Source organism: Chanodichthys erythropterus, chromosome 3, assembly GCF_024489055.1.
Source record: "Chanodichthys erythropterus isolate Z2021 chromosome 3, ASM2448905v1, whole genome shotgun sequence".
Taxonomy (NCBI): domain Eukaryota; kingdom Metazoa; phylum Chordata; class Actinopteri; order Cypriniformes; family Xenocyprididae; genus Chanodichthys; species Chanodichthys erythropterus.
Window position 1 is genome coordinate 4,905,760 of NC_090223.1, and position 24,660 is coordinate 4,930,419.

General features: G+C 38.0%; 2 protein-coding genes across 5 annotated transcripts in view; one reads left to right on the forward strand and one right to left on the reverse strand.

Annotated features, from left to right (window-relative positions):
- Window positions 1-24,660, forward strand: part of LOC137015101 (zinc finger protein 271-like) — a 448,677-nt gene that overhangs the window by 177,144 nt on the left and 246,873 nt on the right. The window lies entirely within an intron of this gene.
- On the reverse strand, window positions 926-22,015 carry LOC137016490 (galactose-specific lectin nattectin-like). 4 transcript variants are annotated; one of them, XM_067380803.1, is made up of 8 exons: window positions 21,937-22,015; window positions 12,527-12,662; window positions 7,875-7,960; window positions 7,497-7,535; window positions 5,728-5,807; window positions 5,184-5,321; window positions 4,647-4,755; window positions 926-4,349 (listed from the first exon to the last, which is right to left on the reverse strand). In XM_067380803.1, the coding sequence occupies exons 3-8, from the start codon at window positions 7,930-7,932 to the stop codon at window positions 4,291-4,293; spliced, it is 483 nt and encodes a 160-aa protein (XP_067236904.1). In that variant the 5' UTR covers window positions 7,933-7,960; window positions 12,527-12,662; window positions 21,937-22,015; the 3' UTR covers window positions 926-4,290. The 4 variants fall into 4 exon arrangements, with proteins under 4 accessions (XP_067236904.1, XP_067236902.1, XP_067236903.1 ...); XM_067380801.1 differs by lacking the exon at window positions 12,527-12,662; XM_067380802.1 differs by lacking the exon at window positions 12,527-12,662 and having other exon boundaries at window positions 7,875-7,956; window positions 21,937-22,013.

Sequence of the window (24,660 nt, forward strand, 5' to 3'; positions counted from 1 at the left end):
CAGTCAAATTTGCATGTGCATTCTGAAAAGCGGATATAAAGCAGAAAGTGCTGCGGCAAGTTTTTGTGCCATCTAGTGGTTTAGAGGAAAATAAAATCAAAGGTGCCTTTAGCCCCGTTCTACCCTACTTGTACTTTTACTTGAGTACAGGTTCTTGATACCACCTCAGGATACAGTTGTTAAGTGCACGGCTGGTATCGGACTTCTCGAATCCCCCGATGAACATAACGGGGCCGACGTGCAATTCCTAACTAAGTACAGTTTTTGTACGTTTTTGAATTCAGACAAAAGGCTGAATTCAAGTTTAAAAGTTTGTAGGCAGTATAGAAATACATCCTATTCGTGCCGATGCATCCGTCCACACGGACGAATAATAAAGGGTTAAATACAAATAAAAGGCCAGTTCATTAAAACAGTATAAAAATAAAGAAAAATAGCCAGAACCAACCCGTCTACACAGACTGGCTCAGCGCGAGGCCAAATCACAGCAGAGAGGCAATCGACAGGAGGTACGGGGCCGGGCAGCCTTCGGCCTATTTATTTTCCTATCATCACATTAATTTACCTGTTCATTTATTCATTCATTCATTCATTCATAATTTCTGCAGGTTTGTTCCTCCAAACAAGTCCAGGATTCTGCGGTGAAAAATAAAGGTACGAGGAGGAGCTCAGCGAGGGGACGAGGCGAGAGAGGACACACTAGATGTTTTCGCTAGATTTGTAAGCTACCTGATCAGAAAAATCATTTATTAGGAACATTTTACTGGGGCACGTTCAACGCTCCTGGTGTGAAAAGAGAGAGACCGTGGAGTGATAATTATAAAATGATGTTTCACAGGTGTAACTGAGTAATTAACTTATCATTCACAAATAAATAAAAATGAAACAAACAAAATTAATCTTTTTAACACATTTATTATCCTCCATTAAATATTTCGGTAACACTTTACTTGAAGGGGTGTGCATAAGACTGACATGACACCTTCATAATCTTGACAGGACACGTGTCATGAATATGAAGGAGGGTTTATGCATGTTTATGACAACTGTCATTAAGTGTCATTCGCTCAGTTATGTTATTTTTAATGCAAAGATGACATTGTTTGAGATGTCCGAGTTATGACGACTTGACATAAACCAACACATCATAACCTGTCAGTGTCTTTGTCATGACAACTTGACATCATTTAGCTTTATGGGTTAACATTACATTAAACTGTCATGTGGTTGGTTTTGACATTGGCTGTCATGAGGCCATTATAATAGTGTCATGAATATGTATCTTGAGCTCAAGTACAGTGGTACAAATTGAACTTGTCATTAAAATGTCATTAAATGACAATACTCTGACAAATAATATTATAACAGCGTCATGACTATTTTTCATTTCATGTTTTTTTAAGTTTCCTCCAACAGACGGTCAGATAATAGACCATTTCAAACTTCTTAAAAAGATGACACTGTTATAAAATAATGGTAACACTTTATTTTAGGGTCTTTTAACTAGTTGCTTATTACTATTAGCATTCATATGGCTAAAATATTGGCTGTTTATTAGTACTTATAAAGCAGATATTAATGCCTTATTCTGCATGATCTTATTCTACATTCTTAATCCTACCCAATACCTAAACCTAACAATTAACTATAATAAGCAGTAAATTAAGAGTTTTTTGAGGGAAAAGTCATAGTTAATCGTTTATATACCGTAAAACTTCAAATAATAGCCGAGTCCCAAATAGACGCCTGTCTCTTTTAAACGCCTGGTGTGACGACAGGTTTGGGTAAATAAAGGCCGGTCTCAAATAGAGGCCTGGTCTGTTTTTTTAGTATCGGGTGGTATTTTATCTTCTGAAACCCGTCAGATCGTCTGTTCTATGTTTTGCTTAGATTTCACGTGACAGACACAACAACAGTTCATGAACGACTCATCACTATGGCAACATAACAAAGAGGTTAACGAACTTTCTTTTAGTCTTCAGTTTTTCTTAATTCTCTCAATACCACCATGGAGACAAAAAGAAAAAAGTATGATTTGACATTTAAGCTGACAGTTGTCAAATTTGCCGAACAAAATTCGGGAGAAGCAGCGGCAAGACATTTCTCGGTTGATCCAAAGAGAGTGCGAGAATGGCGTAAAAATAAAGCTGAACTGCAACGTCTGTCCGAGGAAGACGACAAAAGGGCCAGACTGCGAGGTGGAGGGAGGAAGAAGGCCAGTGAAGAGCTGGAGGTGTGCGTGTGTGAGTGGATCCACAGCATGCGGGCAAAGCATCTCAGAGTCTCACGTAAAATGATCAGGGCCAAGGCAAAAGAAGTGTATGCAACAGTGAGTGACGGCAGGGATGAGGAGAGTTTTACTGCGAGCGCTGGCTGGCTGGACAAATTCCTGAGGCGCAAAGTCAGAAGACGCACAACTGTGGCCCAGAAAGACGCCAAGCACTTCACTGAGAAACTGGTAAATTTTGTCACATATACAACGCGGATTATTATAAGGCAAAGAAAATACAGCCGAAAAACATTATAGCCATGGACGAAACAGCGGTGTGGTTTGATATGGTGGGCTCTACAACGGTGGATGCAAGAGGTGCACGCAGTGTTCCACTGAAAACCACAGGCCATGAGAAGAGCCACTTAACTGTGGTGTTGGCTGCGAAAGCAGACGGGACCAAATTGAAACCTTACATTGTCTTCAAAGGGGGGATCAAGGAGGTGAAATTAATGCAAAATATCAGTGGGGTGGTGGTGGCCACGTCCAAAAATGGATGGATGAACGAGGAGCTGACTGCAGACTGGCTTCAGAGAGTGGTGGGAAAGCTCAACTTCGCCCCTCGTCTCCTAGCCTGGGATTCATATCGCTGTCATATCAGCGCAGCGACCAAAGCTGAGCTCAAAAGGGGCTACAACATAACCACGGCTGTGATACCCGGTGGCTGTACAAAGTACATACAAGCCCCTGACGTCGTATGGAACCAACCATTCAAAGCCAGCCTGCACGAGTCCTATGACAACTGGATGGCAGGGGATGTGGACAAAGAGTACACAGCTGGAGGAAATATGAGCCCCAGCTCGTCGCTTGTTGGTTTCCTGGGTACTTCAAGTGTGGGAAAAGCTGGATACGGAGCGGCTGAAAAATTCCTTTATGGTATGCTTGCGCGCGCGCGTGTGTGTGCGAGGGAGAAAGAGGAGATAATATATTTCATTAACTTCGGGATGTTATCCTTAGGTATGTGGCCTGACAGTAGCTTCTGATGGAAGTGAGGAACACCTTATCCATTGTTTCAAAGAGGGAGAGCCGTGCGCATCTGGGCGAGAGCTGTTAGTGCAAGCAAGGCAGGCAGAGTTAGCGGAGGCTGGAGAGGGAGAAGTGGAGGAGAGCGACGTGGAGGAGGAATTCGCCAATGAACTTGTAATTGAGGATCACGGGGATGATGATAGTGACGAATAGAGTAATTTTCTATCACATGATTGCAGTTGTTTTACAGGGTAGCCTTCATTCTTTCTTGTTGATATGTTTCGGGCAACAAGTTCATATGCTCGATGGATTTTAGCGGTAACTTATATTGTTCTGCCCATTGCTGTCACATCGTTTCGTTTTTTATTTTTTATTTTTTATGCTGCCGATAGCCAAAGACATTTCTTACATTAAATGATTTGTTAAACACATTCAAATTAATTATAAATAAAACGTAATATAATGTGGTAACCTCCTACTGTCATGCTTGAACATCTCAACACTAAATTAAAGGCCTGTCTCTTATAGACGCCTGTCTCAAATACAAGCCGGTGCAGTTCGGCAATTTGGGTAAATAGAAGCCCGGGCTATTATTTGAAGTTTTACGGTATGTGTTCCCTATACTGAAGTGTTACCAAAATAATGTAATGTAATGTTAACCCATAAAGCTAAGTAGTTTTTTAAGTTTGATAATTAATCTGCTATGTCATGTTTATGACAGGTTATGATGTTTTGCTAATGTCAAGTTGTCATGACAAAGACACTGACAGGTTATGATGTGTTGGTTTATGTCAAGTTGTCGTAACAAAGACATCTCAAACAATGTCATCTTTGCGTTAAAAATGACATAATTGAGCGAATGACACTTAATGACAGTTGACATAAATATGCATAAACCCTCCTTCATATTCATGACACGTGTCATGTCATGATTATGAAGGTGTCATGTCAGTCTTATGCACACCCCTTCAAGTAAAGTGTTACCATCATTTCTAATGGAAAGTAAATGAATCAAAGTAGCTTGTTTCTTCTACGTTGATTCTTCACATGCTGGTTCATTTCACACACACATAGGGCTTCTTTTCATCACAGTCCACATCATTCCAGTTGCCATCTGTTGAAAGACAGAAAAAATATAGCCGTTTTTATCATTTGTGTATTATGGAAAAAACTAAATAATGTTTATTTAGTATGGTAGAGACGGAAATATTAGTATTTGATGTCTAGAAAACAATCAGCAACATGTTTCTTCACAAAACATTTTTAACTGTGATGAAAAAGTTATTTTCTAGCTTCTGGATATACAGTATGACATGAAGCAGTATCTGCTAATCTTCTGATGGTCTAACACAATTCAGATTGATGGATCATTTATCATGTTATTTCATGAGGATTAACAGAAGTTACTTACGGACAGAGTTCATCTCAACGCAGCGCTCATCTTTACCGTAACTGGGTTGTCCAGGAGACCATATTTTATAGTTAATTTCGGTTCCATCACTCCAGAACCAATAAGCATACTATGAACAGAAGAGGGGAAAAAAACAGCATTGTGTTTATGTCCACAGCTTTACATGGCTTTGTTTTATCTTTATTTATCTAAAAGATGATTCCTCATGAACTCTAACCCCACTTTAAACATGTCAGAAATCTAAACAGAAATTGTTTCACAGAAAGGGTATCAGTAAAGAATATGTAAGAAAGGGTTAAATCACTCAGTTATCTCTATCAGCCACACTATTTCACATCAAGTTTCACAATACAAACACTCAATCATCATGGTGAGAGGTGCCTCTCAAGGCTGCCAATGCACTAAACTAACTGTTCTAAGGAGCAAAAATAAATGATAAAAACACATCTATGTTTGTGTTTTGAAAAATGTATTAAATGAGTTAATGGTAAATGGCCAGTAGCACAGAAAGTATGTTGAAAAAAAATAATTGCATACCTGAGAAACTCTATGGAGTCCGATCCAGGTAGGTGTTGATGCATGAGTTGCGCGTCTAATCAGGTTCTTTATGAAAATGTACTCATCATGGCTGTGTACAGAAGCAAGGTTCCCTTTATAACTGATCAAACACCCAAACTGTAGAGGCAGATACATGAGCAAACACAATGAACATGTTAATTTGAATGAATATTCCAGAATCTGTGACATGTCTTCTGTGCTGTTTATTTAAAGTTTATTATTTTACCTGTGAAATATAAAATCTGCCATTTGAGGTGGGACTACTTTTCTAGAAAAGGTTCTGGTTATACTGTATATAGATTAGATATAACTTCACATAGATAAAGTTTTTAAGTGATCCTCTCATGATAATATGAAATGTGTTGTGTCTATTTTCAGACCATTATGATGTTTCAGTATTATCACAATGATGTTTGTTCACATCCTAGAGATGAACTGACAGGTGTCACAGATGTTTACAGAGTTAATCCAAGAATATTCTTATATTATTTTAATGTCATATCAGAAGCTGAATGTATCATACCTCGGCTGAAGACCTTATTCGAGGATCATTGAAAAACTTGAAGCATCTGCATCCATAGGCAGTCCATCCTGTCTCACAGGCTGTTAAATGGAAGTTTTGTTTGTTATTATGTTGTTACCTTTAAAGGGATAGTTCACCCAAAAATGAAAATTTGATGTTTATCTGCTTACCCCCAGCGCATCCAAGATGTAGGTGACATTTTTTCTTCAGCCGAACACAAATTATGATTTTTAACTCCAGCCGTTGCCTTCTGTCAGTCTTATAATGGCAGTGGATAGGAACTTCATCTGTAAGAGTGAATAAACCTTGCTTAAACAAATCCAAATTAAACCCTGCGGCTCGTGACGACACATTAATGTCCTAAAACACGAAACGATCGGTTTGTGCGAGAAACCGAACAGTATTTATATCATTTTTTACCTCTAAAACACCACTATGTCCAACTCCGTTCAGCTTCCTGTTAGTGAGGTCTGATTGCGCTCTGACAACGGAAGTGATGTCTGACACTCATTAAAGTATATGCGCGAGACATCACTGCCGTTGTCAGAGCGCGATCAGACCTCACACACCAGAAGCTGAACGGAGTTGGACATAGTGGTGTATTAGAGGTAAAAAATGATATAAATACTGTTCGGTTTCTCACACAAACCGATCGTTTCGTGTTTTAGGACATTAATGTGTCGTCACGAGCTGCAGGGTTTAATTTGGATTTGTTTAAGCAAGGTTTATTCACTCTTACAGATGAAGTTCCTATCCACTGCCATTATAAGACTGACAGAAGGCAACGGCTGGAGTTAAAAATCATAATTTGTGTTCGGCTGAAGAAAAAATGTCACCTACATCTTGGATGCGCTGGGGGTAAGCAGATAAACATCAAATTTTCATTTTTGGGTGAACTATCCCTTTAATGACCTTTCATGTAATTAAATTAATAACTTTCATTTTAAGGTACACTATGTAACTTTTGGCCCTTTATCATTTAAAAAACAAAAAGGCATGCAACATTGTTTCAGTTGTGCTTTAGCTTCACATGACTGTGGAGATGAAGGCGACGCTTCACAAAAGATGCTGTACAGTGAACTCTGTTAGAGAGCTACATATGGCTGTCTGGTCCTGGAATTAAATACCTCAAAAAATTCCTTAATCACTGTGTTGCTTTTACAACATTTCAAATCCATCAGTTCTCGTCACCTAAAACTGAGCTAATGTTGATTCTTGTTTTATTACGAGCTCTGTCACATTCACTTCTCTAGCAGAATCTCCTCTGTTCGGTGTTTGTTTAAAACGGGCGATTCTCCAGATGTTGGAGATTCAGTTGCTCCATCTCTTCCTTTCTTACTCTTGTAACAGCTAACCTGTGCCACCCCCACACCAGACACGCGTCAAAGCGGCCGGAGCAACTTTTCTCTATTTACGGATGTAACGAGACGCACAGGTGAGTGATGTATGTCAGAAAACTGTTCTGACAGGTCTAAAATATAAACACTTACCATAGTGAATCATGTTTTATAAGAAGGACTGAACATGTATTGACTCATTATTTAAATTTTGTTTATTTTGAACAAAAAAGCTACATAGTGTACCTTAAATAAACAAAGTATTTAAAATAGTTTCCAAGATGCTCTTTAGATCATTTTAAAGCATGCTGGAGAACATGATCATCAGGTGTTACACACACTTGTTAAGGTGGAAAAAATGCACAGGTTTTGGACTTTTGTACTGTACTAGACATACACACTGACAAGAGAAGAAGACAAGAGAAGACTTACGTTTACAATCTTTATTCTTTTCAACAGGACGCGTTTCCACTTAAAAAGAAAGAAATACACATTAAAACAGAACTGCTAGCAGTAGTGCTACTACAACAACTGATAAATATATACTGCAAATTAACAGCCATATTTGGTGTTGTATATTATTGTCAAAATTAATAATATAATATCATTCATAAGAATCAACAACTTTAACTGATATAATGATATAATTATTGTTGTTTTATTGTCTTAATATTATCATAATAATTCAGAGACAAACTTATACTGTATTAGATCATTTCTGCTTCTGATCAGTCATTTCAGAGTCCCAGATGTGCTTCAATTCATGTTAAAATAACAGTTCTGATGTGAGACGTGGAATAATAGTATTACCTGAAGCATTCAAAGCGACCAGAAGACCGAGAGACAGATAGACAGTCCAGACCGCCATCGTTTCTCAGAGAACACTGGAACTCTGACTAGATTAAAAACACAATTATACACAAATAATTATTACAAAGATTTGTACTTTTGTGATATGAATCAGTAGATCAATGTGTACAAACTATGTTTTTATATAGTTTGTACTTGGTGGATCACAGAGCCAGTGCAAGATGAGCATTTTTGGTTAAAGAGATTTTTTTTTTTTTTCAGGACATGAGCAATTGTTTCTCTAGATATGACCCGTATTCCTCATCTGGGATCATGTTGTCAGGGATCTGTGAGGGAGGACTCAAACGCAGGATAAATGTTACAGGTTTATTGAGAAGACAAGATGCTAGACAAGATATTGAGGAGAGGAGGCGAACACAGTCCAAACAGCAGGAAGGGAATGAGGCACAATGACAGGCCGGCTGAGAGAGCGACCCCTGAGTCCAACCCAGGTTGGCAGGAGGTTGGAGAGCAGAGATGGTATGGCAGTGCAAGACAGGAGAGAAACAGCATAGCCCAGGCAGGAACACACTGTTTGAGGAGATAGTCACTCGTGGACTCACAGGCACTGCACAGGTCTGGCTGTTTGGTAGGACGGAAAAGCGGCCAGGGAAACTTAGCCTGCTGGACAGGGCAGGGGGAGACCAGAGAAACAGTACCAGGACTTGACAAGACAGGTTAGAAGTTAGATGGTTAGGAACAAGGCATGACTACAATGACAAATGGATACAAGAAACTCCTACAAAAATGCTATAAGCTTTAATGAACAAAAGACTAGTACACAGTGGCACGAGGTTTAACAAACTGGTTTAACAAACGAACAGGTGACAACACTTAGACTAACGAGGACTCAACAAGAAAGGGAGCAGGGAACATACACAGGTGAGAACACTCATTACAAACGAGGACTGAACAACGACTAAACAAGAGGGCGTGGTAACTGGAAACAAGGAGGAGGGAACAGAGGAGCACATGGCAAACACAGACACAGAAAAAGCCATGTGCTCAGACACAACACAAACAAGGCTGTCAGGGCAGAACCCTGACACATGTAGAGTTCTTTGAAGCTGCATTTAAACTGTAATTTGGACCTTAAAGTCCACTATATAGACAAAAATCCTGGAATGTTTTCCTCAAAAACTATTATTTCTCTGTGGCATTGAGAATGGTATCGAATATCAATATTAGTGTAGAACATAGTAGTGTTCTGTAGCTTTAAATCTGAGCAGACTAAGATCCTAAAGTCAAGTCAAGTCAAGTCAAATTTATTTATATAGCGCTTTTTACAATTGGTAATTGTTTCAAAGCAGCTTTACATATTAGAAGCACAGAAAAAAGAGAAGTGGTTAAAAATAAGCTGTACAAGCAAGCTGTTACAGATCCCTTGTTCCCCTGGACTCCATTTCCCAAGATCCTCCTGTTCTCCACACCTGCACTCACTTCCCTCGTCAACTCCCCATCATCACTCATCACCTGCACCTGGACTTGATTATCCTCACTGCCTTTATATTGCACTCACTCCATTCACTCCTCATCGGTTCTCTGTTTATGTTAAGTGTATGTTTGGTGCCTCCTGCCTTGTTTAAAGTATAGAAGTATATGTATTGTGGAAATCCGTATCTGCCTCGTCTCTCTACACCAGTACACGTAACAGAAGAACCGACCTTAAACCGACTGGATTTCCACAAGAAAAAAAAAAAAAGGAAAAGGAAAGAACATGGACTCGTGGACTTTCCCCGGCTCCCTGGATCCAGCTCCTCCAATGGCTCTCACCCTGACAGCCAGCGATCGCCTCATCGGGCTTCTGCAGGTAGGTCGTTCGCTGGAGAGGTATGTGGAGGAGTTCGTTGAGCTCGCTTATTTGTCGGACTGGCCTGAAGCAGTTTTGATCTCCCTGTTTTTGGATGGATTGGATGACGACACTATCCGTTTTGATGAACCTGTTTTTTGTTTCTCCTTAAGCGAAACTATCAATTTAATTTTGTGGTTAAATGGCTCCAAATTCTATGTGGATAGGGTTCAGGATAAGTGTTGTCGTCCAGTCCATCCAGAAACACGGTTGGCCGGGCCAGTCAGTCAATCTCCGGCTTCCTCCGCATACCCTTCCAGCGAACTCCCTGCCTGCCCCATGCTGGACCCACATTCCTCTACTGGGCCCAGAAAGCGGAGGAGGAGGAAGAAAGCGGCTCCAGTCTCTCCAGAGCCCGCTCCAGTCTCTCCAGAGCCCGCTCCAGTCTCTCCAGAGCCCGCTCCAGTCTCTCCAGAGCCCGCTCCAGTCTCTCCAGAGCCCGCTCCAGTCTCTCCAGAGCCCGCTCCAGTCTCTCCAGAGCCCGCTCCAGTCTCTCCAGAGCCCGCTCCAGTCTCTCCAGAGCCCGCTCCAGTCTCTCCAGAGCCCGCTCCAGTCTCTCCAGAGCCCGCTCCAGTCTCTCCAGAGCCCGCTCCAGTCTCTCCAGAGCCCGCTCCAGTCTCTCCAGAGCCCGCTCCAGTCTCTCCAGAGCCCGCTCCAGTCTCTCCAGAGCCCGCTCCAGTCTCTCCAGAGCCCGCTCCAGTCTCTCCAGAGCCCGCTCCAGTCTCTCCAGAGCCCGCTCCAGTCTCTCCAGAGCCCGCTCCAGTCTCTCCAGAGCCCGCTCCAGTCTCTCCAGAGCCCGCTCCAGTCTCTCCAGAGCCCGCTCCAGTCTCTCCAGAGCCAAGTTCTCCAGTCTCTCCAGAGCCAAGTTCTCCAGTCTCTCCAGAGCCAAGTTCTCCAGTCTCCGCCGCCGAGGCTGCATCTCCAGTCTCTCCAGAGCCAAGTTCTCCAGTCTCCGCCGCCGAGGCTGCATCTCCAGTCTCCGCCGCCGAGGCTGCATCTCCAGTCTCCGCCGCCGAGGCTGCATCTCCAGTCTCCGCCGCCGAGGCTGCATCTCCAGTCTCCGCCGCCGAGGCTGCATCTCCAGTCTCCGCCGCCGAGGTCTTTCAGCACGCTATGGAACAGCCCTTTGCTGGCTACCCGTGCACAGTCATAGTCGATTCGTATCGTAGGTAGAGTGTCAAAGTTAGAAATTCCAGTATTGTGACAACACATGAAATTATACATATAATTCCTTAACACAGCATTGTCACGCACACAGAAGAGGACAGATGAGGTGAGCAGCAAACAAACAGTGCTTTATTGGAGGTATTAGAGAGCAGGCTAAAAGTGAACAGGTAAGAGGAAACAGTCACTGAATGGCAGATGGTGAACTTAGCTGGTGGTAATACAGTCCATGTATTGCAGTGAAGACGGTGATGCAGGCTGAGTGGAGAATCCAGGGAAACGACACAAGGAACAGAAGACAGGAGATAAATCAGGATCACTGATGGCCGATTTCGAAACACTGCTTCATGAAGCTCCGAATCTTTATGAATCTTTTGTTTTGAATCAGTGATTCAGAGCGTGTATCAAACTGCCAAAGTCCCGTGATTTCAGTAAACGAGGCTTCATTACATCATCACTGTACATTTCAAAACAGTTCGAAATTTCAATGGTTCACCGGTAGAGGGTGATGATAAAGTGAAAGTGAAAAGAGAACTATTGAACAAGTGTCTGTGGGCTTTACCTGATCTCTGATCAGTTTTATACATTTGTAGACGTTTTAATTAAGTTGGTTTGAAAAAGCCAACTTACTGTTATGCTATTTTCTTCTGAGACTAAAATTTCCAACTCTAACTCCTCCTAGAGCTTTAACTCTACATACTCCAAACTCGGGTCAGACCTTCAGACTGTTCTGACTTAGTGTGCTATATCTTTTCTAACTGATCCGACTTACGGTTTTCCTAAAAATGACTATTAAATCTTGGAAAAATCCCATTGACTTTCATTGACGGAATGTTAAAATGAGCCAAGACTTTCAAATTCCAACTGTCAAAATTCAAATTTAAACTACGGAATCCCATTAGACTCAAACTCAATTAGACTCAAGTGCCATTCTATGTACTATTTCTAATCCATTGAAACTCTCATAAATCTATCTATCTATCTATCTCTCTCTCTCTCTCTCTCTCTCTCTCTCTCTCTCTCTCTCTCTCTCTCTCTAATATGATCTATCAATCTCATAGCAACCACCCAAAACAACTTAGCAACTGCATAGCAACACCCTAGAAACCACCCCGAGTACCCTAGCAACTGCATAGCAACACCTTAGCAACCACCCAGAGTACCCTACTCTATCTATCTATCTATCTATCTATCTATCTATCTATCTATCTATCTATCTATCTATCAAAACTACTAAACTAAAACTTTCAAACTTCAAACTTTCAAACTTTAAACTTTTAAAACTACTTCAAACTTTCTAGCTAGGCTTTTTCAAGCCAACTTAAAGTTTGTCTTCAAACTTTTTAATCTAGTTAGACATTAGAATAATTAAAATGAATAATGGTATAGTTATTAATCTCTTGTTTATCATGAGCCATTGAACAGAGAAACAAGCCTTGAAAATTGATAAAAGAACACATATTATACAGACACTCTATATTTAATCTTATTAGATGATTAGTTAATTGCATTTAAAAGATTTTACTTTCAATAAAACATTTGCAATAGATTTGTAAAAGGTGTTTTTATGCGTGTTTGGCCTGAGTTTTGTTGCATTTACACTGTTCTGACCACTAGGGGTCACCGTGGAGACAGGTGTCAGATTGTTTCGAAGCCTCGACACATTACGACACATTTGCTTCAACTGCTACAGTGTTTCACGAAGCCTCGATCCGCACATCTATGGAGGACCAAACCTGCAGAAATTAAAAATGAATAAATAAATGAATGAATAAATAAATATATAGATGAATAAATAGATAAATAGGTAAATAAATGTGATAATAGGAAAATAAATTAATGAATAAATGACAATAAAATAAATATAATTCATTTTTAATAAAATTAATTTTTTAAATTTTTCCCCCTTAATTTATTATTTTCTGCGTTTATACATTTTTACATTTTTAAAACTTTTTTTAATTTATTTTTATATTTATATATTATTTTTACATTTATTTTTAGATTTATTTATGTATGTATGCATTCATTTATTTTTAGATTTATTTATTCCCACATGTATTTATTTTTTAGATTTATTTATTTATTGATTCATTTATTTTTAATTTTCCGTGTGTAACATGGAAATGAGGAAGGCGGTCCTTCTGTAGCTTCAGTGCATCATTGGTTAAGAGCTCACGCACAGAATCGTCAGGCCAGCTAAACGATAGAGATCGGAGTTTGCAACGAAAATGGCGGCAGCCGTAGAGTTGTAAGTTATTTTCACCTACTGTTATTCGCGTTATGCCGCAATATGTAAACTATTTTCCAGAAATAAAAAAACACAGCGCTGAAGCTACTTATGTGATCCCCCACAGCATCATCGTCATCGAGTCTAGAACCGTCGACGTCAGACGCTAGGGTGATGACGCCTAGAGTCAGACACTCAGTGGACGATTGGTTAGATTATTAATAGTTTTAACTTTAGCAAAATGACAAATAACGTTAATGCAGTAAATGTTTTAAATTGGGAGCACGGAGAAAACTTTATACGACGATCAGATGGTCTCATATTGACATTGTTAACGTGGGTAGACGATATGAAGAAGTGGCCAGACCATGGGACTGTCAGGAGTTGATGGAGCAGCATGTAAAGGGTGTAGGTGAAGAAGACTGGAATTATTTTAAATCAGCTTTGTAAAACAAGAGATAACTTTGTGATTTGTTTTAGAAAATTTATCATTTAATACAAGTTGTATAAAATCAGTTGTAAGAGTGTTTGTTGTTATCAGGAAGCTAGAGAACTTTTACTGACCTTCATGTAATGTTTCACCATTTAATTTTCATATGCAATAAACCAAGATGGAATTTATTTGCAAACTTGACATGACTTATTCCATTTAAATCAGTAGACTTCATTCCTTCCAGTTTTAAGGGGAATCGACAGAGCTTACATTATATGGTTTTATAAGAAATTACTGACAGCTAACATCTGGCCACATTGTAAAGATTAAAACAAAACTTCACAAAAGATAACATTATCATATTGTAAAGGTTTATAGAAATAACTTTACAGATAAGTAACATAGTAAAGGTTTATAAAAAATAACTACATACACTATTTACACTGATTAGTTAAATCAAAACTACAGCACAGACAGAAGTGGAACGCACCTACAAATCAACACTTATTCCTCCTCTACATCAGAAATTATGTTGCTTAGGTTACACAGGACAAATTCTCTAAATGATAAATTTTAGGGGTGAGTTTAATTGGAACTGTTTTAAGAAAGGATTTTGAAGTTTTTCAGCCATATGACCACTTGGCGATGGTGATTTCTTCGGAGAGTCTCTCTTGGTGAATGCTGGAATGACGAGTTTCACCTTCCTTTCATAGCGGAAATCGGTAATGGTGAAGCCTCTGTCTGCATTTACTTCAGCGCCTGGACAAAGGTATTCCAGGAACTCTGAATTTGCAGTTATGAATTTATCACAACACCAGGATTTGAAACACCAAACCTTTAAGCAAGATCACCCTGCAATAAATTAAGACACAGCTTCACCAGTAATCAGGAGCTGATCCCAAGTGTGTAGCTGGAAGCTGTTGGTGCATGTATTGGTAAGGTGCTCGGCGACTGAATGAAACGCATCCGATGTCAACCCTGTGTGCTGACAAAGATGGTTGTTTCTCAGCAGGATTGTGTACAATGGCACTGGCTCAACGCATTGCATTCTCATATCAGATGTAGGTGGCTTCAGGTTGAGATGCGATTTTGATGTGTAGTTGTGGTCAGAGACAGATGGATCCTCCTATTGTGTTTCTGCATCACAGTTCAGGGCATGTGGATGTGTGCATCTTCACTGTTGTCTACATCACTGACGCTCATCGATGCATCTGTGGAAATAGTATAACCAAACACATTTTTACATTAGTAATAATACATCATGAGAATGAATATACAATGCCACTACTTGAACAGAACAGTGTGAGAGACAGATCCATTAAAAACGAGACAGTATATACACAATCTCTAACTCTAGTGTTGATACGTACATCAATATCAATATATGAGAGATGTTGCTAGATTGCCTGCTATCATCTGCAATCTCTGTAATTTACAGGAATAATGTAAGCTACTGTAAGACTATTGTACCATAGTACTACAGTAAATGTACTATCGTAAATATGAAATATACAGGTGACAATGGTAATAGTGCAAGATTCATTGTGTTTTGTGAATATTACTGATCTCAAATTCATAGAACGGACTTCACAAATCTATCGTTAGGTTAACAAGCACATGGCTAGCTAAGTTAGCTTACCTGAATCTGACAACCTGTTCAGCATCTGGCGTGACTTCTTTATGGGAACATCGTAGCCGAGACATTTCTCGGGTAAGGGTGTTCGTCAGTCAGCTTCCCGTCCATGAAATGTGGGCACTTCAAGTTTAGCGCCTTCAGCCATTGCCTCAGGTGCTCCTCCTCGTCTCAAGGCGGTGGGTGTTGAATTGTAAAGTGCAGCGCAACACTCCGACCGCTTAATATAATCTACCGTTACAGTTATAGGATTACGGCTAGAGACTAGCATTAGGTCCCTCTCAACCAGAAGTAAGATAACTAAACGAACGCAATGGTGTCACCCTTGTTGTCGTGAAAATAACGCGCTACAACCTGTCACTACACAGCCAGAGTAATCCAGCAAGCGCTTCAATCAATGATGAACCAATGGTAAGCAAGACCAACCCACCTAATTATCATACATGACAAAGAAATGTAAAAATAAATATGAAGATAAATTTAAAAAGTTGAAATAAATAAATGTTACAATAAATAAATCTGGAAATAAATACATATTGGAATAAATAAATATAAAAATAAATGAATGCATAAAATAAGTAAATATAAAATAAATGGAAAAAATAAATAAAATAATAAATAAATAAAATTAGAAATAATTAAAACATAAAAGCAGAAAATAATAAATTAAGGGGGGGGAAATGAATTTTATTAAAAATGAATAATATTTATTTTATCATGTTGTTTATTCATTAATTTATTTTCCTATTATCACATTATTTATCTGTTTATTAATTTATATATTCATTTATTTATTCATTTATTCATTTTTAATTTCTGCAGGTTTGGTCCTCCATACACATCACTACTGGTAAGTAGCTAGAGTAAAGGGGGAGGAGCAAGATGGCGGAGTGAGCCGTCGTAAAAGTTGCAGGGTCCGACAGAAAAAGTGATTTTGACATCCAAAACTGATATTTTTGAATAACAGTCACCCCTCAAGCCATTGTGAGGTAAATATCACTCTTAAAAGACTATTGTTAGACACTTTTTTGAAAAGACGCACAAAATAATACACTCGAGAAAAAAAAAAAATGGCTAACACTCAGGACCAAGCTAGCTGCAATGAACATGACTACAACATGGACGGGATACGCGAGGCATGTTTTGACGAATATGTTGAAGAAGAGATGCAGATGGCAAAACCTCTGAGTGACCACACTCCGTTACAGAGTCCACATCCAAAAAAACTGAAGAGGAGAGATGAATCAAAAGAAGTAAGCATGGAAAGCATATACGATGCTATTCACACTCTGTCACAAAGATTTGAGGAAAGACTGGATGCGTTTGAAAGAAAGTTTGAAAAATTTGAACAGCGCATCCAAAATAATGAAAAAGACGTGACAGAAAATAAAAATGGAATAATTCAACTAAACACGCAAGTGGATAGGCTGACAAAAGAGAACAAGGAGCTGAAGGAAAGATGCCGGGAAATCGAGCGATACGGAAGACGATGGAATCTCAAATTGATCGGGCTACCGGAGAAGGAAAACGAGGATATAAGAGAGATGGTGATCGGTATTCTCACAAGAGTGATTCCGATTTCAGTAGAGAAACTACGAGACACGGTTGATACTGTCCATCGTCTGGGAAAGAAAGATGATCCCGCCTTCAATATGAGACCACGACCGATCATCATGCAGTTTGGTATGAGGACGATGAGGGACGAGATCTGGAGGAGGTCGAGGGAGGCCAGAGTCTGCTAGGAGCTGCATGTCCAATTCAGACAGGACTGGTCGTGAAGCTCGGGCAAAACTGTATCCGACGGTACAGGAGGCCAGACGTAACGGGAAGAAAGCAGGAAGCGTATGCTATTATAGACGGAAAAAGAGTGGAGGCACCTTGCATTGGTTAAGTAGAGTGTCATCTCCTTCATTCAGAAAGTTTGATTAAGGGGACTGTTAATGTTAATGTCAAAGTTGAAATCTATGACAGATTGTTTATTCCTGCCTTAAATCCTATCTTTTAAGCGCATAAAGAGCGTGTATTTTGTTTCATTTGTATGTCTATTGTTTTTAGTTCTTTAAATGTTCGAGGTTTAAAGAATAACATTAAGCGTAAGGCCATTTTTTTATTTTGTAAGGAAGTTAAAGCCAACCTTATTTTGTTACAAGAGACACATTCTAACAAGGTCGATGAAAAATTCTGGAAGCAACAATGGGGAGACAATATTTTGTATTCACATGGAACTTCTCATTCTGCAGGTGTGATGATTTTATTTTTTAGGTTTGTAGGGAAAATTATTGATTGGAAAAGTGATGAAGCAGGTCACTGGCTAATGGTTGTGTTGGAAGTATTTGGTTTTAAAATGATTTTGATTAATGTATATGGGTACAACAACAGATCTCTCAATAGAAATATGATGTTAAAGTTAACTCAAGCTATCAGGGAATGGAGTGCAATTTATGGTACAGATAGCATAATAATAGGAGGTGACTTTAATATAGCACCTAACTCCTGGCTTGACAGAAAACCTCCCAAGGGGTTACAACCAGAATATAATGACATGTTAAATAATTTTTGTTTATCCAATAATCTGGTAGATTATTGGAGAGTAACACACCCTAACACAATGCAATTTACATGGATCAGCCCAGCAGATGCTAACCTATGTTCAAGGTTAGATTATTGGCTTGTGTCTCCAAATATTACTAATCTTACACCAAAATGTGATATTCAGTCATCTCCGCTTACGGACCATTGTCTTATTGGGTTGTCACTATCAATAGTCAAACAAAAACAAAAATCGAACAATATTTGGAAATTTAACAATACCTTGTTGCAGAATGAAGAATTTTGTAGTCAGATTAGAATATTATGTCTTGAAATTAATGACATGGATTTGTCAGATATAAGTAAATGGGAGTGGTTTAAATTTCGAGTAAAGCAACAAGCTATTGAAACTGGAAAGAACATTGCCGACAACCGTAAACGTAAACAAAAGGAAATAGTAGAAAAGATAAGTTTATTATGTGGAAAACCTAACATAACTATAGAAGAGACACAAGAGTTACACATGCTTCAGAATCAATTAGATGTTATATACTTGGAGAAGGCAAAAGGCGCCTTTGTAAGATCAAAAGCCAAATGGATGGAGCAGGGAGAAAAAAACTCATATTTTTATAGCCTTGAAAAACGGAGACAGACTAAAAAATGTATAACAAAATTAAACCAAAATGGAAATATTATTCAAGACACAAATAAAATAACAGAGGAAGTATGTCAATTCTATAGTAACTTATATAAGAAAAAATTTCAGAGTGACGATTGTGATGCCTTTATGGAAAGTGTAAAAGAAAATGTAATAAAACTAACAGATGAAGACAAAAATTTACTAGAAAGAGATGTAACCTTAACAGAAATTGAAACCGCTTTAAAACAAATGAAAAACGGTAAATCACCGGGCATTGATGGTTTATCTATAGAATTTTTTAAGACATTTTGGACAGATATTAAAAATTTATTATTTAACGCGTATCTTGATTGCATAAAAAATGGTCAGTTATCCCCTACAATGAAAACTGGTCTGATAACCTTGTTGCCCAAACCCAATAAAGACTTATTATTATTAGATAATTGGAGACCTATAACTCTACTTTGCAATGATTATAAATTACTAGCTTTGGTATATGCTAACAGAGTAAAAAATGTCTTGAACAATTTAATAGACGAATTTCAGTCAGCTTTTATGAAAGGTAGACAAATTCATAATAATGTGAGACTAATCATGGACATGTTAGATTACCAGAGCCTTATTAACACAGAAAGCCTTATATTGTTTATTGATTTTTTCAAGGCATTTGATTCTATTGAACATGACTTTTTACTGAAATCGCTCCAACTTTTTGGGTTGGGCAACAATTTTTGTAAGGTAATCAGAATGTTTTATGACCAAATATATAGTTTATTTCACTTCAATCAGACATCACTCCAAGAATCAATGTCTCTTGTGGAATAAGACAAGGGTGCCCAATTTCACCAAAACTATTCATTCTCTGTACGCAGCTTTTGGCCTATTTTGTAGTAAATAATAAAGACCTTGAAGGGATAAAAGTTTGTGACACCGAATTGAAAATAAGTCAATTTGCTGACGATACAGTGATATTTCTGAAGGACAAATCAATTCTTCAGAAGGCTTTAAATGCGATTTCTGTTTTTTCAAGGGCATCAGGCCTTTGCCTTAATCTAAAAAAATGTGAAATCTTACCCTTGTATAATTGCACTGAGACAGACTTGGAGATGATTCCAGTTAAAAATGATGTTAAATACTTGGGCATTCATATATCTAAAAACTTGGCAATAAGAGAATCCAAAAATTTCACAGAGAAATTTGAAGAAATAAAAAGAAACCTAAATCATTGGTTAACGAGAGACTTAACTATTTTAGGACGTAACCTATTGTCAAAATCTGAAGGGATTTCTAAATTAATTTACCCAAGTTATTCTCTCTATATTAGTCCACAAAACATAAGAAAAGCAAATACTATAATTTACCAATTCATTTGGCGTAATAGAACGCACTACATTAAAAAATCACAACTTGTAAAGGACTGCAATAAAGGGGGGTTAAAAACAATTGATTTCGAATCTATGATTGGAGTTTTTAGAGTTAACTGGGTAAAAGCCTTTTTAGATAAACCTGATTCTCTATGGTATCATATTCCCAAAAATATTTTTGATAAAGTGGGAGGCTTAGAGTTTCTTTTAAAGTGCGATTTCGAGGTATCCAAATTGCCAGTTAAACTATCTGAATATCATAAACAAGTTCTTCATTACTGGAAGATGGTATTTACTCATAATTTTACACCACATGGCTCCACCTTGTGGAACAACAGAGTGATAACAATAAGTAGGAAAACACTTTTCTTCAGAAATTGGTTTGAAAAGGGAATCATTTTCATCACAGATATATTAGACGAACAAGGTAATTTTCTTAGTTTTATGGATTTTAAAACAAAATTTAATATACAAAGTTTAATAAGGGATTATAATAAGGTATGTAAAGCAATACCAATAGCCCTTTTAAAGATGATACAAAACTATCTACATTATTCTAAAAGTCAAATAAATTTGCCTAAACTGCAACTAAACCAAATTCCCCTAAATAGCAAAAAATGTAACAATAATTGTATTAGCAAAATATTTAAATGTAAACTATTTCATGATTTTGACCAAAATATAAAAATAAGGCATTATGATGATAAAATAACAAATAAATACATCAAATTCATGAAATGGCCTATACCTCCTAAAATCAAAGAAATGCAATTTAAAATTATAAATGGATATTATCCAGCAGCAGCTATGCTTAAAAAGAGATTTGGTTTTGAAGTGGAGCCATGTGTGTTCTGTTCCCAGGAAGATGAAACTATTGAACATTTGTTTTTCTCTTGTTCAGTGATAAAAATATTCTGGCAAGATGTCATGAATTGGTTGGAAACAAAAATGGAGAGAATTACACAATTAAAGTTAGAGCAAATTCTTTTTGGTAATGAAAACATTCCGAGGGAACTTTTTAGAATATACAATATCATAACAATTATGGGTAAATACCATATTCATAAATGTAAATGGAAAAACAAAAATCCATCCCTAATGGTGTTTAAAATTGAACGGAGGGAATACTTTGCTTCTTTGAAACTTCTGAAAGACTCCAGTGATAATATTTACTTGCTATGTGAAGATGTCTCAAAATACTTGTCATTATAACCTGTAAAGCTTCCATATAACTTTATTTTAAGAATATTTGATATTTGTAACAATTTTGAATGCCTTATGGACTGAAGTGCCTTTGCTTAATTTATTTTATTTTACATTCATTTGTATTATTTTCTTTATTGAAATATGTTTCATTTCATTGTGTTTAACTATGTTTCTGCACATAAGTCTCCCAACGAGAGATTTTGTGAATTGTTTGTTGTAAATGTGTTCAATAATAAAATAAAAAAAATAAAAAAAAGTAGCTAGAGTAATGAGTAGGGTTGTGGAGATTATCGTACAAGTAGACATAGTGATACACATCGGCAGGACCAGACAAGGAAGTGCAGGAGAAGAGAGTCTAATTAATCTAATTAATCCATAACTGCTTCTCAATCAAAACATAAGTACAAAAGTCTAAAAAATGTAACAAATATTTTCAATTGTCTCTAATCAAGCAGATTTCTGCATCACTCCAGCAGCTAATGCAATCCACGGGAATAAACAATATGAAAAATAAAAACTCTTAAACTGCGAAACACGGGTCAAAGTTCACAAAAACAGTGATTACATCCTTTAACCAACTTAAACCCAGATAAACTTCCTTTGAGGTAACCTTCTCGAACACGACTCAACACACACTTATATGTGCAACAGCCTCAACGCCCGTCAAAAATAAAAGTCTTCCAAAAATAATCGCTTTTCAAAATGACTTAATCACGTTCTGCTTGCATCATCGATGAGGTGTATCCTCCAACATTAGCTACTGTTGAATGCATTAAAACATGTTAAGCGCTTCTGCATTGAGCATTTTAGCATCATTAATTCACCGAACAACATAAAACATAATCTACATTCTGAATAACCAAATAATAAAATAAAATCTAAGCTCTGTTCTAAGAATGTTCCAACAGAACTAATATTCCCTGAACATTTTTAGTCGGCTAAAAGTGAAATAATGTAAATGTAGAAAAGTCAAACCTCAGGAAATGTGCTCCGAACAGCAAACTGAGTGTTTCTGCTGGATAGTATATCAGAGATGTGTCTTGTTTTCTTGAACTCTTGATGTATTATGTATTTCCACTACATTGTGGGCTTAAATAAGTTACTCATGTTACGTAAGATGCCTGTCAGCCAATCAGAAAGGATCTGCATGTTACTGAGATGTCTGATCTCTCTAAATCACATGACTCTCAGAAAAAACACCACAGAAGTAATACCACAATTGTTCAAAGCCATGTATTTCATCTTTCAGTTGTCTACTTTAATCATTATCTAATGATTTCCAAAGGTATCATTGTGTAATGATTTTACTTGTTGAGGCATATGACTATTAACTAATTGTGAAGTAATAAGTAATATTAGTAGGATTGTCAACCATAATCATAACCACAATGATAAATTACTTAATAATGAGCTGGAAGCTGAAATACATGTCTTTGACCCATTAACACATTAATATACACTATTAGTAAGGAATTAATACCTGATGACACTTTTAATAATTAGAAATTCACATTGTACTTAATTCTTTAATCACCAGATATACTAAACAGGGTAAATTAGCATGAGAATGCAAGTTTTGCGCTGGTAAAAGCTGTTAGTAAATCTGTTTCAGACCACAGATACTCCCACCCACGCCGGTCCCGTTTGGAATGTTGATTCTCAGATGATATCAGCAGAAAACAAGTTAGAAAGCTGATTCTGATCATGCAAGTGTGAATCTTTTACTCCAGATTCATGCATTAAACACACAAACTTCATTCAGTTATTTCTCTTTTTGAGTCACACTAAACAAGCCATTGATCAGGACATGGACAGTCTCTTTAACAAATAAAGATCTGAAGGTAAATGTGGCTTGAACCAATTGCAAACATGACATTTGGGTCATTTGTTGGGTTATTATTTTTTTACCCATGTTCTGTCTTCTTCTAGCACTCTTGCACTTCTTCACAGTAGTCTTCATCTATCTCATCTCCGTTGGTGATTTCAACATGTTTTCTTCACCCCCTGTATCCTCTCGATAAGCTCTGTTGTTGGTTACAAAACATTAAATTCAGGAACCTAACTTTCAAAACTTTTGCTCATCTCATGCTGAGTCAAGTCAAATACATTTGTTTCTACATTAACACCATTTTAAGGATTGCAGGTACTTTCTAAGCAGCATTCAAACATCTTTATATGGCTTTAACTTAAAAGCAAGCAAATAACATTTCTTTGCAACAGGTAAATAGCACATAAACTCACGCCATAGCGACGTCTTACACTCGACGCAGAAGTATAAATCAGCCTTTAGCCTCCCATAATCCACTGGTCATAATGATTTCAGGAGAGTCCAGAATAAATCGAAATGTAACATTTATTTGTCAGGTAAAAGTGTATCATGCCAATTACACAAATAACCAATTAGAAGCCAATTCAGAAATCATAAATACATAACATCAGTTGCTCAAAGATGACTCTAAGAGTAAGAATTGCATATACACACAGTGGTGGATTCGTGTTTTTAAGACATTCACCCAAAATTATATCATTTACAAAGAGTGGTTTTGAAGAAAGGGATCGTATATTCAGCAACCCAACTTATCATTTGTTCCTCCGTGGCCTGCCGAGGCTTCTGACCCTCCATGGCTGCCTGGACCCATGGACCCGTCCTGGAGACCTCCGTTCCTGTCCACTCTTCTCCCTGCACCTGCGTGAGGTCTCCAGTGCGCCCACCCCCCTCCCCAGTTGTTCCATCTACGGCACGAGGTCGCACCTATCGGGAGGGGGAGGTACTGTCACAGTTCCCTCGTCTCCTGAACTCCATTTCCCAAGATCCTCCTGTCTCCACACCTGCACTCACTTCCCTCGTCATCTCCCCATCATCACTCATCACCTGCACCTGGACTTGATCATCTGCACTCCCTTTATAATGGACTCACTCCATTCACTCCCTGTCCGTTCTTAATGTTATTCAATGTGTGTATTGCGTGTTTCTCCTGAGTTTGTGAATAAATACCCTGTTTGTGGATATCCGATTACATCTCGTCTCTACAGCACCAGTACACGTAACAGTAGGTTTAATTTTACAATTAAAATGGGCCATAAAAAGAGATTCAGCTCACACTTAATAAAGTAAAAAATGATGAAATGCTCATGAGAAGGACACAATAATAATGCAATACTAGAAATTGCTAAATTAAGGTGTGACCAATGGACAGCAACAGTGAAACCGTTACAGATCGCTTATCTTTATTCTGCCTGCTCTCTTTCTGCTGGTTGTGTAAAGCTGTGGTGAAATGAGTGATCATTTCAGTTTATTTAGTAAAGATTGTGTGTTGTTCAAAGTTCATAGTCATTGTTCTGACTTCATGAAGCCTCATGGTGTGAATGAACATCAAACTGACTAGAACAAACTCTTTGAAATGTATATATGATACTGGTTCCCATTCAGTCGGTCACGTTCGACGTACGTAGGGTTGCCACCCATCCCTTGAAATACGGAATCGTCCCGTATTTACAGGCAAAATGAAGTCAATACGGGACACGATTTGTCCCGTATTTTACATAGGTCCACATTATGCAACATCCCATGCAAATCATTGTGTGAAGACGTGTCCTATTCTGCCCCTGATTGGGTAATACTCACTGCCATCATTGGTTTGTTTCAGGTTCACGGGCCGTGAATCACGGCCAATCAGAGTCAGAGGAGGGCGGGACGCC